This window comes from Cetorhinus maximus, chromosome 26 (genome assembly GCF_964194155.1).
Source record: "Cetorhinus maximus chromosome 26, sCetMax3.hap1.1, whole genome shotgun sequence".
NCBI classification, from domain to species: domain Eukaryota; kingdom Metazoa; phylum Chordata; class Chondrichthyes; order Lamniformes; family Cetorhinidae; genus Cetorhinus; species Cetorhinus maximus.
The window spans coordinates 30,827,369-30,845,943 of record NC_135904.1 but is presented as its reverse complement, the minus strand read 5'-3'; the positions used below and the strand labels follow the sequence as shown (position 1 = coordinate 30,845,943).

Sequence of the window (18,575 nt, the reverse complement as noted above, 5' to 3'; positions counted from 1 at the left end):
TGGGAAATGTCCAGGCTTGGGTTGAAAAGTGGCAAGTAATATTCACACCACACTAGTGCCAGGCAATGACCATCTCCAACAAGAGAGGATCTAACCATTGCCCTTTGACATTCAATAGTATTACCATCGCTGAATCCCCCACTATCAACATCCTGGGGGTTACCATTGACCAGAAACTGAACTGGATGAGCCATATAAATACTGCGCCAAGAACAGGTCAGAGGCTAGGAATTCCGTGGCATATAACTCACCTCTTGACTCCTCAAAGCCTGTCCACCATCTACAAGGCACAAGTTAGGATTGTGATGGAAAACTCTCCACTTGCCTGGAGTGTAGCTCCAACAACACTCAAGAAGCTCGAAACCATCCAGGACAAAGCAGCCTCCTTGATTGGCACCCCATCTACAAACATTCGCTCCCTGCACCCCCGACGCACAGTGGTAGCAGTGTGCGCCATCTACAAGATGCACTGCAGAAACTCACCAAGGCTCCTTAGACAGCACTTTCCAAACCCCCGACCACTACCATCTAGAAGGACAAGGGCCACAGATACATGGGAACACAACCACCTCCATGTTCCCCTCCAAGTCACTCACCATCCTGACTTGGAAATATATCGCCATTCCTTCACTGTCGCTGGGTCAAAATCCTGGAACTTCCCCCCTAACAATACTGTGGGTGTACCTAAACCACATGGACTGCAGCGGTACAAGTAGGCACCTCACCACCACCTTCGAGGGCAATTAGGGATGGGCAATAAATGCTGGCCTAGCCAGTGACGCCCACATCCCGTAAATGAATAAGAAAGAAAAAAATACTGGAAGGAGGGAGTTGAGACTGAAGTGGGGGGGGTGGGTGGGGAGAAAGAGAGTCAAGACTAGGAGGGGGAGAGAGTGTTGAACCTGAGATTCCAAAGGGGTGAATAGTTTAGACCCTGAGCCCTGGCGGGAGGTTGCAAGTGGAAAGGATAGACCCTGAGACTAAAATGAATTAAGAACTGATGGGGATCCGATGGATACTCTCAAGCATGTGCTGTGGAGTGGAAAGATATCTTGGTCTAAATGGTAAAAAATTAATAAATTCAGATGTTATTCAAGTAATTAATTTCCTTGTAATTTTCAATGCAGGTCTCTGAGTGCGCTGGACAGCTCTGAGCACCTTTTGCCATTTGATGTCAAAGATGGCAAAACCCTACTGATTGCGATCAAACTTATTTCAAATCAGAACATTTGATGCCAAGTGATCGCTGGTCATTTTTGAGCACACTGAACACAACAATAATGTCAACATTTTCAAGTAGGGATTATTGTTCTGGCACAGCGGATGGTAAATGCTGAGATGTCCAAATTCCAGAGGGAAACTTGAAACAACTGCCACAACTGTTTTACAATTTGTATTTATTCCGAGATTCATGCCTTGAATTGAGTAGTAATAAGACCACCGAGTCTTATAGGTTTGTTACAAAACCAAATTAAACCTTTATTAATAATAAATTATTTTAAGCACATACACATGTTTACAAGTTATTATAATAACTCCTAGCTCCCCTCGTTAATCTAACTCACAGTTACACCTCCATTAAGGCAACAGTAAAGCACATAGACTTTAAAAGGCCCAGGCAATATAACACGATACCCTGAACAGTCGAATTCTAAGTGAGTTTTCTTCACTTCAGTTCGTGTGGAGAGCAACTTGAGGCTGAGAAGCTGGAGGCTTTTCGCACTTGTTAGATCTTAGAATGCCTTCCCTTACACACAACCTAATTTCCTTTATACAGGTTTCTCTCTTTTTAATGTAAATCCCATTGCCCCAATATGTCTTTTCAACTCTATTTTTCTAATAATAAAAATCTTTCATAGTTTCATACCAATGTTATCACTAAGTTTTGGGAAAAATAAACACACTGTTCAGCTTCTTCTGCCTAAGTGTAACATTTCACCATCTCTTTTGAAATTCAAATTACCCTGGTTTATCTAAAAACGCAAATGTTCCCTTTCCACCTCACATTCTAAAACTTCAGCCATGTTTTCCTAGTCAGCATTTCAATTCTAGCTTCTCTTTTCATACATCAAAGCCTTCAGACCAACTGTCTTTAATTCAATTAAGACACACAGACACACACTATTCCTATCTTACAATCAATTTCAATAACATTATGAAAATTATTTTATTTTCCTGGCAATGATCTACTGGATGGAATGGAATATGATATACCAATTAAGAGTCTAATATTTCATCTTTGATAAACCGCAATGGAAGAAATAAGTTGCCTCATTGGCCATGAGGCAGGAGATTCTAACAAACTAACTATAATTTGTATAGACTGCAAGTTGTTGTATTGATTGGGTACTGCAGCACTGGGAGAAGAGAAGAGCAGTTGAACAGGGAATGCAACATGCATTGGGCGAGTGTAGCAGTTGGCTGAATAGGTCTGGAATGTGCACGGAGCAGCTCGCAGGCCCAAGTTAGAACAGAGATGGAGTTGGGTCACAACCTTGTTATGAAGCAAGTATGACATCTGGTTCCTGAAGCTTCCCTCAAGTAAATGGCATGCCATGGATTCAAACTTAAGTACGCTTGAAGCAAAACTAGATTATGCACTATGGGATATGTTAAAATGTTCTGTTTTAGTTCCCACTTTTACTTGATTTGGTTTTCTGCCTACTCTTACTTCTTTGCAGCTCAAAGTACATTCTCGTCTAGGTGTTTGCAATTATCGGTATTAGTAATTCAACCTGAAAATTCAAGTATTCCTTTGATGCATCCCAACTGACTTCAACTTTATGCAAATGAACAAAATCTCACTGCCAATCACAATATTTGCGAATTGTTCCAAATTTGTGTCAAGTTTCTGTGGAGTGAATTTTCCAGACTCAATGTTGAACCAGTGAGATTGTGGAGCAACAGACTTCGTACTTGCCAACATGGTGGTACAGGAGCAAACTCGTCAAATTTCCCTAAGGTGGCCGTAACCAGGCAAGTCAAGATCCCAGACTGGTTTTGGAGTAAAGACTTATCCGAAGGGAAGGGCAGCAAATTATACAACTGATCAGCCCTTACATGGGCTGCAGGCAACATTGCTGAAGAAAATGTGGCCAATTAAAGGTAAGTGGACACATATGGGGAAAAAGATATTTCCAAGTAAGCTAAATTATTTTTTCAGCTTTTCCAAAAGCTACATTGGGAATCGAAGTGTCTGGCAGGAACCAAAAGAAGGCAAAATACATGTAGAGGAAAGAAACAGTCTTTCCGCGAGTGATGAAGTGATGCAGCGTTTGCACCTCCTGTAGGATGGCTGCCTGTGCCTTGGGGAAGAGGTGGGTGGGTGAGTTCTGGACTGATTGCCACCCCTGCATCTTTCCCACAAATTCGTGGGGCAGCAACCTGGCAATAGGTGGGCTTCCAGGCTTAGTGTTTCATATATCACTCGTAAAACCCACATACTACAAGATGGCACACCTTAAAGGAAACCAAAATGGCAAGATCATCATTTAAAAGTTTCAAGCCACAATCTGTTCCAACGCTGGCCATATTAGGCCTTTGTACAAGCTTATGTATGGTGGAGCTTCTCAGGGATCGACATTGGGTTCCATTGCTTTTCTTGATCTACGTTAAACAACCAACACTTTGGTGTGCAGGGCACAATTTCAAAATTTGCAGATAACACAAAACTTGGAGGTATTGTGGATTGTGATGAGGATTGTGGACTGTGATGAGGATTGTGATAAACTTCAAGAGAACTTATTCAGGCTGGTGGAACGTACAGACAAGTGCAGATGAAGTTTCATGCAGCAAAGTGCGAAGTGATTCATTTTGGTAGGAAGAACAAGGAGAGGCAATATAAAATCAAAGGTACAGGAGCAGAGACACCTGGGGGCATATGTGCACAAATCATTGAAGGTGGCAGGACCATTTGAGAAAACAATTAATAAAGCATGCGGGGCCCCGGGTTTTATAAGTAGGGTGTAGAGCACAAAAGCAACGAAGTTATGCTAAACCTGTACAAAACACTGATGTGGCCTCAACTGAGCAGTGTGTCCAATTCTGGGCACCAGAAGAATATGAAGACATTGGAGAGGGTGCAGAAAATATTTACAAGAATGATTCCAAGGATGAGGAACTTCAGCTACGTGGACTGGTTGGTGAAGTTGAGGCTGTTCCCCTCAGAGAAGGTCAAGAGGAGATTTCATAGGAGTATTCAAAATCACAAGGCATCTGGACAGAGTAGATAGGGAGAAACAGTTCCCTTTGGCAGCAGGGTCAAGAACCAGAGGGCACCAATTTGAAGTGATTGGCAAAAGAAGGAATGGTGACATGAGGAAAACCTTGTTTATGCAGTGCAAAATTAGGATGTGGAATGTCCTGCCTGAGAGTGTGGTGAAAGCAGACTCAATCAAGGCTTTCAAATAGAAATGGGATCGTTATCCAGAGAGAACAAATCTACAAGGCTATGGGGAAAAGGTGGGGGAGTGAGTCTAGGTAAATTGCTTTCAGAGAATTGGCACAGACATGATGGGATGAATGGCCACCTTCTGTGCTGAAGCAGTATGATTTTATGATTCAATTCCATAAGTTTACAGCTCTTTCATTAATTACCACCCTCACTCATATTCCAGAAGGGCACACTTACAAAAATACAACTTACAATGAAAAGCCTTTCCACAGCGATCTTAAAAGGTTCGCACACAAAAAAATCATTGCAACAAAGCTTAGCTGCATGAGTCCTGATTTAAAAAAAAAGATGGGCTGCAGGTTGGGGGTGTGTATGTCAATGATTTGTCACCTTATATTTGTAGACCATTTGTCTCCTTGTGTGACTGGATGCCACGTTGTACAAGGGAACAGATCTAAAGTGCGGATGGGCTCAAAAAGTAGTCACCCTAATTTGCTCGAGAGAATCAACACTGGACATTTATGTATGGAAAGTGAAGTCACACACTTCTCGAAATATCAGGGCTCATACCATCCAACTCCATAGCTGATTCCCCCTCTCTCTTGCTCTCTTCCACCACCTCCCCCACCACCCACCCGACTCTGCACTCAAGTATACATACATAATTACCATTTTATAAGTAGACATTTAGAGCAGACCTGCAAAAATCTGTAAGAGCTGTGTTTTCGTCTTTATTTTATTTTTCAATCTTCCTGTTGGGCAAAATTCTTGAAGTTAGCCAGCTTTCCACTGAATTAGCAAATGAATTAGATTGGTCATAAACAGAATGTGTTATCACAGAAAAATTCGGAACATGTTTGTAAAGAACACATTTAGTAGACTCAAAAAAAAAAATGCAAAAGAAAAATGTAGTGCAAAATTTTATGTTAAAAGGCTAAAAGCTACCGCTTTAGGAGTTCCTGCATGTACACAGTCCCTATTAGGTCAACTCCAGATAGGCACAAAGGCTGCACAGTGCAATCCTATCTAAGGCAGATAGCAAAAATGCACTGTGCCTAACTTAAATATCAAAGTCATCCCTATTTCTTTTCATGGACCATTATAAATAAAGCACAACACATGAGTGCGGTGAATTTTCAAAAATTTACTCCAACCTCATGTTGCTGTTTTTGACCATCCCTGAGCTTTAACCATTGCCTTATGAGTGTAAAGCAGCAGGTGACGTTGACATGACATTTACAAGTCCTAAGGGAGTCACAATATAAATTAAGGATTAACCAAGGGCATAACCTTGACTTAATTTTCCTATTCAATTTCAGCATTCATGAAATTCCTTTTGAAGTACCAAACATCCTAAATGTTGGGTATGTATCTGTTACTGTTATGATAAAATAACCACATTACATTATAGTATTTTCCTTCTATGATCCATTTCAATGCAAACTACTGGTTATGCAGTTGTACCCATCTGGAGTTGGTCTAATAGGGGCAGCATGTGTGCAGGAATTCAAAGAGAGAGATAGATTTTAGTCGTTTAAAATTTAATTTCCCTCTAAACTTTATTAAAGGTAACTCAAATAACATGCTACAGTACTTTTTTTTGGATAGTGGCTGGTTTCAATGTCACTATTCATTCAGAGGTCAGCTGTTTCTCCAATGTTGCATCTCTCACTTTACATGATACACTTGTATTAAACAAACTTAAATTTCAGACTATCAATTCTTTACTATGCAACGCACAGCTCTGCCTTTTCTGGAATATTTAAATCATGAAAGGCCCTATTCACGTTGCCATTGGTCAGTGACTGATGAATGTACACTGATATAGATAAACTAATCTTATGTTATTTTTGATTTGGCCACTCTAAATAACTTTGCTTGCATCAGTGGTAGATTGTTTCTGCTGAAACAATCAGCACCGATGCGTGGAATATCAAAACCGCCTTAGTTCCACGGCCAACAACTATTTTCATTACCAATCACTTCAGGCACTTTGCTGACACATTATCTCATAATTTTTGCTTTTGGTGAACTTTTGGCCAGTGAAAAGCATTTATTTCCTTACCTCCAAGAATCTCTCTTGAGCCTCTTCACAAATTCCTTCAAGGGCTAAACGTATCGAGCAAAACTCGTGAAATTTCCCTAACGTGGCCTTAACCAGGCAAGTCAAGGCCCAAGACTGAATTTGGAGCTAAGACTTCTCCGAAGGGAAGGGAAGGAGCCGGGGGTGGGGGCTGGGGGGTGCGATATCTACTAATATTTATTCTAAAGATATTTTCAACCCCCATCCAATATTTTGAACATTCTCTACTACTTCAATAATAATTGTTATTTTACATTACATCTTAATACTATTCCAGTTAATAATACATGAGTGAGGAATATGTTAATGGGCCAAGAGTCTAAGGATCATGTCAAATACTTCAACAGTAAATAAAGACCAAAAGACGTAGGAGAAGTAGGCCATTCGGCCCATCTAGTCTGCTCCGCCATTCAATGAGATCATGGCTGATCTGATAATCCTCAACTCCACTTTCCTGCCTTTTCTCCATAACCCCTGATTCCCTTCCTGATTAAAAGTCTGTCTATCTCAGCCTTGAATATACTTAACAATCCAGCCTCGACAGCCCTCTGCAGTAAAGAATTCACCGATTCACTACCCTCTGAGAAGAAATCCCTCCTCATCTCTATTTTAAATGGGTGCCCCCTTACTCTGAGATTATGCCCTCTGGTCCTAGACTCTCCTACAAGGGGAAACAATGTCTCAGTATCTACCCTGTCAAGTCGCCAAAGAATCCTATCTGTTTCAATAAGGTCATCTCTCATTCTTCTAAACTCCAATGAGTACAGGCCCAACCTATTCAACCTCTCCTCATAAGAAAATCCCTCCATATCCAGGATCAACCTAGTAAACCTTCTCTGGACTGCCTCTAATTTTTCCTTAGATAAGGGACCAAGCCTGTTCACAGTTTTCTAGATGTGGTCTAACTTGTGCCTTGTATAGTTTTAACAAGACTTCCCTATTTTTATACTCCATTCCCTTTGAAATAAAGGCCAACATTCCATTTGCCTTACCTATTACCTGTTGAACTTGTATGCTAGCTTTTTTGGGGTTCATACATGAGGGCTCCCAAATCCCTTTGTGCTGCAGCTTTCTTCAGTCTTATTCCATTTAAATAATATTCAGCTCCTCTATTCTTCCTGCCAAAGTACATAACCTCACGCTTTCCCACATTATATTTCATCTTTTTTGCCCACTCACTTAACCTGTCTATATCTCTCTGTAGACTCTTATGTCATCCTCACCACTTGTCTTCCCGCCTATTTTTGTGGCACCCGCAAACTTGGCGATAGTACATTCATTTCCCTCATCCAAGCCATTAATATATATTGTAAATAACTGTGGCCCCAGCACTGATCCCTGTGGCACTCCGCTAGTTACAGGTGCCATCCTGAAAACACTCCCCCGTATCCTAACTCTCTGTCTTCTATTAGTTAGCCAGTCGTCTACCCATGCTAATATACTACCCTCAACACATGGGCTCTTATCTTATTAAGTAGCCCTATGTGGGGTACATTATCGAATGCTTTTTGGAAATCCAAATATATTACACCTACTGGCTCCCCTTTATCTATCCTGCTTGTTACCTCCTCAAAGAATTCTAATAAATTTGTCAGGCAAGATTTCCCACACCAAAGTCAACTATATGAAAGTAGCTGTAGGAATAATGGTGAGGCTAACGATGCTCAGCATTATTGAAATGTAAACCAAATAGCAACTTGCAGTGGCTGCACATACACAAATAAACATGGAAATCAGGAAGTTATTGGATTTGCACCTCCAGAACCTGAACCAGAATGTTGTCTTGCTGAAAAGCATGGCATTGAAATATATAAAACAATTAAAGTTCCTTTACTTATGAGAAATACAGATGGACAAAACCCACCAGAAAGCGTTAATGCTTGTCTATTCCAGTGCAATTACATTTAACTAATCTTAATTACTGGTGGCACTAAAAATTAAACTTCTATAAATGTGAAAACTCATTCCATTCGGTCTGAATTAATGGCGGAAAATGCAAAGGAGGGTTGCTGCAATGACATAACTCTCTTCTCAATTTTCCTCAGTGCAATTCTGCACATCACCTCCAACAAGTTACCCACAGATGTGGAGATCATCTACAGAACAGATGGTAAACTTTTCAACCTATGCGGCCTTCAATCCAAAACCAAAATCACTGCAACTTAAGTCATGATGATGCTTGTGTGTGCACTCACTCAGAAATTGACCCCCAGTGTCACTGTTCATTCTTCCTACCAAGCATATGAAAAAAATGGGCCTTTCACTAAACACCCAGAAAACTAAGGTCCTGTTCCAATCAGCTCCCACAACACACACCTCCTCCTATCGATTAAAATCAATGGCAAGATCCTGGAAAATATAGACCATTTACCATATCTTGGGAGCCTCCACTCAGCGAAGGCAGATATAGACAATGAAATTCACCATCGCCTTCAATGTACTAGCTCAGTCTTCGGCCAACTGAGGAAGAGCACTTGAGGATCAGGGTCTCAAACCCGAAACTAAGGTCACGGTTTACTGGGCAGCAGTGATCCCAGCGCTCCTATATTCTTAGGAAACTTGGACAGCCTACAGCAGAGGCCTCAAAGCACTGCAGAAGCCTCAAAGCACTGGAGAAATACCATCAGTGGTGTAGTCATAAGATCCTCCAAATCGGGTGGCAAGAAAGGTGGTCCAACAGCAGAGTACTTTCCCAAGCCAACATGGCCACCATTGACGTGCTAATCAATCAAAACCAGTTCCCCTGGGAAGGATGTGTCGTTCATATGCCTGACACCAGGCTCCCGAAGCAACGGTTCTAATTGGAACTTGGTCGTGAAAAGGGCCCCCCAGGGTGACAGCGGAAACACTTTAGGGATGTCCTTAACGCATCCCCGAAGAGGTCAAACATCCCCACTGACTCATGGGAGCCCCTGGCTTGAATTATTTTACATGGTCCTTGGACTCTTGGTCCATTAACATTCCTCACTCAAGTCATGTTAACTGGAATAGTATTAAGATGTAATGTAAAATAGCAATGATTAATGAGATAGTAGAGAAGGTTTATTCAGGGAGCCACCAAAAAAATCAAGAGACTTCGTCGGGAGTCTGCAGAGACGAAGTGAAGGCATCGGGGAGAGTATACAAATCTCCAAACACCTCATCTGCCCAATTCTTCAAGAACCATCTGCCCCGCGTGTGACAGAGTCTGCACATAGGTCCAATGCCCAGTCATCTCAGAACCCACTGAACTAGAGTGGAAGCAAGTCATCCTCCAGTCCGGAGGGACTGCCTAAGAAGATTAATGGATTATTTAAATAATATTTTTAAAATTATTTCTCTCAACCCATCTTTTTTTCTACCTCTATTTTGCTTTCTGCACTCAATCTGACATTCAATCAAGTATTCTAACTGACATTTCCTGGTTCAGAGTCTGCGCTGCTCATTAACAACTCTTTAATCAGGTTGCTTATGGTGACACACCGTTGCTTGCCCTGTTTAGGCAGGTCCTCGATCCCCAGTAGAGGGTGCTGCACTGTTTATACTTTTTAATTTATAGCAAGATTCAGTGCAAAATTCCATAGCAGGTTTGTGAACAAGCGAAAGCGTAATGAATAGCTGATGCCATTCATTCACTACAGGGAGCAAAATCCAGCCCATCATATTGATTGCTCCGATGCAACCCCCAAAGAGTTACAATGGCAAAAATACCTGCCTGCCACAAAATGTCCACTCCCAAAGGAAAAATGCTAAATTATTTTGTTCAGGGTTAAGAGCTAGGGCTGTTATTAATTAGTGGCATTGTGACATTTCGTTTTGTAGCAAATAAATATCTATAAGTTCCGGACAACAACTTGCTGCTTTGGGGAAAATGGATAAACCCTTATACAAAAATATCTGTTTTCAGTCTCAGGCTTCTCTCCCCATTGTACTTTGATTAAAATACCTTGTACATATTATTCTCCTTTCTTATGTTAGAATACGTAGATGTTTTCTTGTCTTTCGAGTTATCAACAGTCACGGATTGCAACTCTTTTGAGTACAATCACAGTTCTTGGTTTCCGGGAGTGGGACATGAACCCACAACCTTCTGATTCAAAGGCGAGGGTGCTATGGACTGAGCCAGTAGATGTTTTCTTGTCATTTTACACCTCTTACTACAGTGTTTTGTTCTGCAGTGGCATTGTGACTTCACATACCCATTGTTGTATTTTGTGAACAACCTTTTCACCTGTGCTGACACCTTGCGTTAACACAGATACCCCTCTCAAAGTAGGCAGAACACAAAATTCACAATATACATAATAGCAAATTCATTGGGAATTACTTACCGATGCAAACAGAGTCTCAATTGTACCCTACCTTTGCCCCAGGCCAACTCAGGACCATAAATCCATCTATTATTGGCTAGAGAGCAAGCCTACAAACCCCATGCATCCCATTTCTCTTGAAGAGAGTACGGGTCAGACGTACGACACAATAGGGTTGCAACAAAATCCAGAGCCCCACTAGGAACGCGGAATCAACACAAGCGGGTAGAATTTTATGCTGTGCCGGGGTCTGTCCCCCCCATCCAGGGTATATATTGGTGGTGAGTCAGCACCCCCCAATCCAGTGCGTTGTCCCACAGCCATTCGAGGCTCAGCAGGGCGTTAAGTGACTTGAAGTGATACTTCCGCCCACTCCCCCCGCCACCACCCCGGGCAGGGAGTCCTGCCTCTGAGAAGCTGCCAGCCAAACAAATGCCCAGCAGCTTCCTGGTCCCAGGAGTGGTGGCCACTGCTGGGACTGCAGGCAGTACCCATTGGTGATCATCGCTGGAGACAGATGGGGAGGGAAATGGAGGGAGTTTTGGGTGGGCCCAGACTAGCAGACCCTGGCAAAGGAGGGGTGAGGAGGTGGGGGGGAGGGGGGGGTGGAGTGGCTAGGCCAAGGGAGAGTGGAAACCCAGGGGGAGGGAGTGCTCGGGCAGTGGAAACCTTGGGAAGGAGGCCTCCAATGGATCCAGGGGGCCCATAAAGGAAGCATCCCCCCAACCTTGCCCTCCCGAACCCAAGCAATGAGGGCTGCCGGGCTTCCCACTTGGTGGCAGCCTCCACTTGACACAGGAAAAATTTAAGCAGGGGTGGGAAGAGGCCCTTAAATTGGCCTCTTAAAGTCCTCAATTGTCCCACAGGTGGGCAACTGGGCATCCCAATGCCTCCCTTGCTGCATCTAAAATTACTGCAGGGGGCAGGTAGGTAGGAACTGGGAATGGTCCTGGGACAGTGCATCCAATTTTATGCCTGTCTGCCAATCCACCCCAGGTAGGGGAAGAATACTGCTCAAGATGATAATGATAAAAAAGGCCTATTTTTCCATTTGAGCCATTTTCATTGTTCCAGCAATACATTTGGCAACAACCTCTAAACTTCTCCTGCCTTCCAGACCTCATACTGATCTTTCTACACCCTCATTTCATTTTACCCATACCACGTACAACCAATGTTTCTCCTCCAAGCTCAAGTGATGGCTCATTATTCTTCACCTTACCCAAGCATCTGCCTATTAGTTCCTACTTCATAATTTGAATATCTCCCCAATTTTCTAACTAGCATGCCTTGCTCCGACCAATTCCCTGAACTTCTGACAATGTTGGTTGCTTCATTGTTTCTTCAAATTACCGCCTCAAATCCCCCTCTTTAACGTTCTTTTTGGATGTGATCTCAGCGTAATGTTATGCAACCACAATGAAAACTTAAACCCCAAAGCTAACATCATTCAAGTGCTCTTCTTGAAATAAGTTTTGATGACACTTGCTTTTCTGCTCGAGGGTCAATATGAACATATATTGCTAGCAGTACCTATCGTCTTTCACATTGATACAATGTCCCCTCCTCAACAGTTTGAAAGGCCAATGATCCTAACATTTGCTCCTTGTGGTATCGATGTCATTCAGGGCAACTTCAATTAAGGTAAAATTAGTTTGTATTCTTATAAAACATTTAAAAATCATACAATACTTCAGTTCTTAACAATGCTATGTTTAGAATTAAACTGCAGATGCAAGACATGAACATACTGGAGAAAAATGGGCTCATTAGCACAGCATCAAATATTATCTCGTTTTAAGTTACACCTTTTGTATGTGCTGATAGTTAATATTACAATTAATTTTTAAAAGAACTGATTCTACAAATAACTGAATATAGGCTGAAACTAAACAAGCATTTAAGGTTATGTTACTGTTTCACTGTTATCTTTCTCAGGTTGCTACCGAATTTTGCTAAGGAATCATGTGTCATCTCAGAACAACACTGCACAGCATGGAAATCTGAATAAAGTGGCTATCACTGTAATGTCAGAATCATGGCTTTTTTTATTCTTTCATGGGATGTGGGCGTCACTGGCAAGTCCAACATTTATTGCCCATCCCTAATTGCCCCTGGGAAGGTGGTGCTGAGCTGCCTTCTTAAACCGATGCAGTGTGCATTACAACAGTACACCCAGAGTGCTATCAAGGAGGGCATTCCAGAATTTTGATCCAGCCACAGTGAAGGAACAGCAATATAGCTCTAAGTCAGGGAGCTTGGAGGGGAACTTGCAGGTGATGCCATTCCCACGCATCTGCTGCTCTTGTCCTTCTAGGTGGTAGAGGTTACTGGTTTGGAAGGTGCTGTCGAAGGAAAGATAGTGGTGAGTTGCTGCATTGCATCTTGTGTATAGCGCACCCTGCTGCCACCATGTACCATTGGTGCAGGGAGTGAATGTTTAAGGTGATGGATAAGTGGGATAGCAATCTAGCGGACTGCATTATCATGGATTGTGTTGAGCTTCTCGAGTGTTGTTGGACCCATACTCATCCAGGCAAGTGGAAAGTATTCCACTGCGCTCCTGCCTTGTGCCTTGTAGATATGGTGGATAGGCTTTGGGGAGGCAGGGGAAGGGTCGCACACCTCAGAATTCCCAGTCTCTAACCTGCTCTTTAAAGCCCCAGTATTTATATGCCTGGTCCAGATCAATTTATGCTCAATGGTAACCCCAGGAGACTGGGATTCATCAATGCTATTGAATGTCATTTGGAGATGTTGGATGTTCTATTGTTGATCATTGTCTGGCACTTTTGTGGCTCGAATGTTACTTGCCACTTTTCAGCCCAAGCCTGAATGTTGTCCAAGTCTTGCTTCATATTGACACAGGCTGCTTCAGTATCTGAGGAGTTGCGAATGGTGCTGAACATTGTGCCAATATAAAATCCCCCTGACACTATTACATCTGCCTCACGCATGCACATTTTAAGTATGACAAACAGTTGGAAGGGAATTGAAAATCTACATTACAACTTAAGTTTCATCTCAGTGCCACTTCAATAAAGACCAATTTTTTAACATTGAACAAAAGATTCGCTGAATCTGTAGTTTTAAGTGATGCATATGAAGTCCAACGCACATTAATTCCAATGGGTTCCTGCTGTGACTTGGAATTTACAAGCAACAAGCCAATAACACAACAGGATTTCACTTCAATAAGCTTTCTCCTCAGATAAATAGTCAAGATAGACCATTTGTAATAAATTTAACAAGACTACTGACTGCTACTGCACTAGCTTATTGCACTACTCCCGTTATAGGTTACAATATTTCACCGAAAATAATGCTATCGTGCAAATTAAGAAATGGCAATTTCAAGGTGGAATAGCTACAGTGATACTGCATGCTTCAAAAACAGCTGTAAATTATTACGATTTTTTTTTAAGGTGTTCGTATTTGCAACAGGATGTGATGACATCAGAAAAACTAAGTGGGAACAGCCACCAAGATCAATGATGTGAAAAGGCTGAAATAATGCAAGAAGTGTCATTCACGCAGGTGTTGCAGCTGTCACATCATTGCACACCCACTTAGTTAGTTTGATTATTCCATCAGACCTGTTGAGTAGGACCTTCCTTATAGCAACGGGTTTCACGTGCAGGGCAGTTACTGACGTTCACCACAACTTCGCTGCAGCTTCGCCATGACACATATTTACACATTAAAGGTATTTTTCTCTTTTCTTTTCCATTCCTTTCACATGGTGGATTTACATCTCTAACTGAAGCGGTTGCTGGGATAGCACTGCGTAGTTGGGTCTGCATTGTCCAGCAGGTTATGCCCCAACGTCAACTCTTCAATGACCTGCATCTGAATAGATCACCAATTACTCATAGTCTAAGTAGCCTGATTCAAGTCACTATATTTGACCTCAAGGAGCAGCTCAAATAGTCTGCTCTGGTTCTGGGACAAAAAATCAGGATCCGAACACAAAATAACTGTTTCCCAACCAACACCTATAGCTCAGTTTTTTTTAAATCTACTCTCTTATACAGTATAAAATGCTAAAAGAAACTTGCATTTATATAGCACCTTTCAAGATAACAGTATGTCCCAGTGCACTTTACAGCCAATTAAGTACTTCTGAATTGTAGTCTCTGTCGTGACACAGGAGACACAGCAGCCAATTTGCACACAGCAAGCTCTCACAAACTGCAATTTGATAATTACCACAATCTGTTTTAGTGATGTAGATTGAACGATAACCATGGATCAGGACTCCCCTGCTCTTAAACAGTGCCAGGGGATCTTTTATCCTGAAAGAGCAGACAGGGTCTCAGTTTAACATTTCATTGGAAAGACAGAACCGCCTCGGAAAGTAGCTTTCCCTCAGTATTAGCGTCAACCTTGATTTTTGTGCTCAAGTACAGGAGTGGGACCTACAACCGTCTGATGCAGAGGCACGAATGCTACCAACTGAGCCACATGCGCCTTGAAGTTATTTGTGAATATTTGGTTATCGCAATACACTCCTTTGTATCATAGTTCAAAAGACAGGTGTACCTCTCTCACTCACACACACACAAACTTGTCAATAGAATGTAGAACCCTTAAGTCCTTTCAACCTGGTTGCTACATGGTGCAATCCACAACCGAAGGATTGAAGTCAGCAAGTTCCACGTAACTCTCACATATATCGAATCTTCCCAGTTACTAGAAAACACTGAAACCCACCCCCAGCCCCTGGCAAGGGGACGGGGGTGTGAAATTTCCAACTGAAGTGTTAGGTTCAAAACAGCAGCACAGGCCTATATGGAAAAAAAATCCCGAAGGAACTTTCCATGTCAAAGAAACATGTTATTGGCAAGTCTCATGATATTTCAACATGCAAATTTTAAGTATCAGCCATGTTATTTTCAGTTGTACAAACTGATGCTTACGCTCCACGAGCCCTTTCCCACCCTCTTCATCAACCTTGTCAGCAAAGCCTTCTAGCCCTTTCTCCCTCGTGTGTTTATCTATCTTCCCCTTAAATGTGCCTATGCTATTCGCCTCAACCATTCCCTGTTGTAGTGAGTTCTACATGCTAATCACTCTATGCATAACAACGTTAATGCCATTTATTTGTTTCCAGCTTTGAAGAAGTATACTGAGGGATTCTGTTGCTCATTTTGCTGCTGGCTGTTTATTCCTATTTGGCGGTACTTGCTCTTTTAAACATGCGTGTTCATTTTGAAGATAAAATTGTGGCAACACAGCACCTCCCAGCAGGGAGTGAGCGGCACTTGGAGGGGCCAAGAGAATCACAAGCACAATGTTTCCTGTCTCCAGCCCGTGCTCACTGGGAGCACAGGATCCTGTAACTGGCACAGAATCATGGAATTGCCCCTTGTGCAAGGGCAGAAAATAACAAGCCAACAAACTAAAGAGGGTGGCTCTAATGCAGTTTCAGCAACATGATGGAGTGTTTGGAAACTATTTACGCACTAAGCATTCAGTTCTACACTGTCACTGATCACAGTGTAATCCAAATTTGGGCAAGCATTGCAAGCTTACTTCAAAAGGTTGTTTCACGGTGGCTTAAGCTTCAATTGCAGTACTGTACGATTCCAAACAATGCAAAGCCAATATTTTTAAAACTGCTGGGCTGGTTGTACATTTTAACATCAATAAAGGGCAGACAAGATAATTGTTCTTTTATTGGAATTATTAACGCTGTCAGCCTTGTCTCAGTGATAGCATTCGACCTCTTAAGTTATAAAGCCCTGGGGTTCAAGCCCCACTCCAATGACTCGAGCACCATAACCTAGGGTGGCACTTCAGTGTAGTATTGAAGAAGGGTTGCACTATGTTAGAGATGGTATCTCTCAGACCTTAAACCTTACAATGAGAGTGAGCACACTTCAAAGTAAAAGCTCACCGACTGTGAAGTGCCTTTTCATGACCTCAGGACATCCCAAAGCACTAAATAAATAAAATCTTTCTGGAAAAGCCTGCACCACTGGATGGAGCTCTGCATATGTATTTAAATGCACATGGGCAGTATAACCTGCTGCTGTCAGGTTGGACCAGTTTGGCACTAGTGCCAATCAGGTCCTGTAGTATCCGATGCAAGAAACGGTACTGATTAAGCTGCTTTCTGCAATGGTTACTACTTCTAACCTTATCGAAATTAAATGCAATACTGTCATGTTCGGTCAAGGCATCTACCAGTTGTAGTGAGTTCTAATCATTAAGGTCACCCATTCACCTGTACATTCAATGCATCGTAAACCTCAACAGCATGCCTTAAACTCAACATTTATAAAAACAGACATTTTTCTTCATTCCCCATTCCAACCAATTTAAACAAGATTATCAAATAATCCTGATTTGGGGAAATTCGTATGTCAATCAAGTTCAAATTTACCTACGTCTTAAAAAGCTTATAACTTTTAACATCACAGCTGGCATTAAGTTTTTTTTTAAAATTGTGAACTTCACTTGTTTCTATTCATTTTCTTTTCAAAAGAGTTTTGTTTTAAGCCAGCAGCAGTTACTTATCACTACTGTGGTAGTAGGTGCACATCATGCCAAAAACTGGCAAACTTGTATATGTTTTACAATCACTGCAAATCTATCAAGAAACAACAATCCCTCTGATAAATCAGAAGCTTGGAAATGGCTCTGCCATTTTAACAATAAATCAGGAGCAAAAAAAAGAAATGAAAACGCAGATATAATTCCCCATAAAAGGAAGGGAGGGGGTTGCTAAGCGGAGAAGTCGTACCTGTACAGAGTGAAACACGCACAGAAGTGCATATATGGCTATTTGCTCGGTTATCCCCATTTCCAGAACTTCGGTTTTTAAACTGCTCTCAGCCTGCGATTTAAATTGAAAAACAAAACATCAGCAAAGCACAAACGCCCGTGTCCGCGCCCCTCACTTTCCACCTCTGACCAAGGTGCGAGCAGAAATCTGAAGTTCTCAGTGGTGAATCGGAATTGCTCGAACCCCCAGAGTCGAAAACAAAATTACAGATATTGTGGAGGGGGGGGGATTATCAAGAGCGCTCCCTTTCGCTTCCATAAGGTGTTTGTTTTTTACTGTCCAGAGAAATCAGATAGGTTGTAAGCTTACTCGTAGGCATCAGCGCCCTGAACGAACCTCTTCATGTCTAGTGGGCTGCCCCAGCTCAATTTCCATTTAAACTTCCTTGACATACAAAGTATGCACGGGATTTAAGGCAATCAGCTCGACGCTGGCAATAAAATCTCATGTGGATCGGCATCAATACAATTTAGAGAAAGGAAGGGGTGGGGTGGAAAAAGCATTTATACCAAACTCTCACCTTTCAGTAATAATGAGGAGGTTTTCCCAGTAATGCATGTATTTGTCAGGACTCCACCACGCAGCTCCTAGGGCTACAGATTGGCGAATTATCTAAAGTACTGTACAGTGCAATAAATTCTTCTTTCTCCTGCTCACTGTCACTTTTCCATTCTCTCTGCTCTTAGGGCAAAGTGCGCTCTGAGCTGCACCGACCCTTCTAAACCGCTGCCTGGTCCGGGGCGACTCCCCACCGCCACCTCCCACCCACCCCCACCCCCCCACTTCAGCTGCAGTTGATCCCAGAGTTGGGTGGGTGTTACTGCACAGACCCGTCCTCCTTCTGCCTCTCGCCAACACCACCCACCCACCCCCTCCTCGATATACTGGAGAGAGAGAGAGAGAGCAGCTCGAATGCAACTACTCTCCTAAATAATACTCCGCTCAGGAGCAGCCCCACTGAAGCTCAAGATCACCGGCGTGAACACCACCACCCCCGACCGAAACAGGCGGACGATTGTG

At 42.4% G+C, this 18,575-nt stretch overlaps 1 protein-coding gene across 2 annotated transcripts in view; it reads right to left on the bottom strand.

The window, feature by feature from the left end:
• The window catches only part of adamtsl3 (ADAMTS-like 3), a 601,993-nt gene extending 583,702 nt beyond the window's left edge, over positions 1–18,291 (bottom strand). For both annotated transcript variants that reach the window (XM_078530447.1, XM_078530448.1), the window contains exons 1-2: positions 18,065–18,291; positions 17,514–17,600 (exon numbers count right to left, since the gene is read on the bottom strand). In XM_078530447.1, the coding sequence (XP_078386573.1) occupies positions 17,514–17,573 (60 nt within the window). In that variant the 5' untranslated portion in view covers positions 17,574–17,600; positions 18,065–18,291. The remainder of the gene's footprint in view (positions 1–17,513; positions 17,601–18,064) is intronic.
• Between the last annotated feature and the right edge of the window lie 284 nt (positions 18,292–18,575).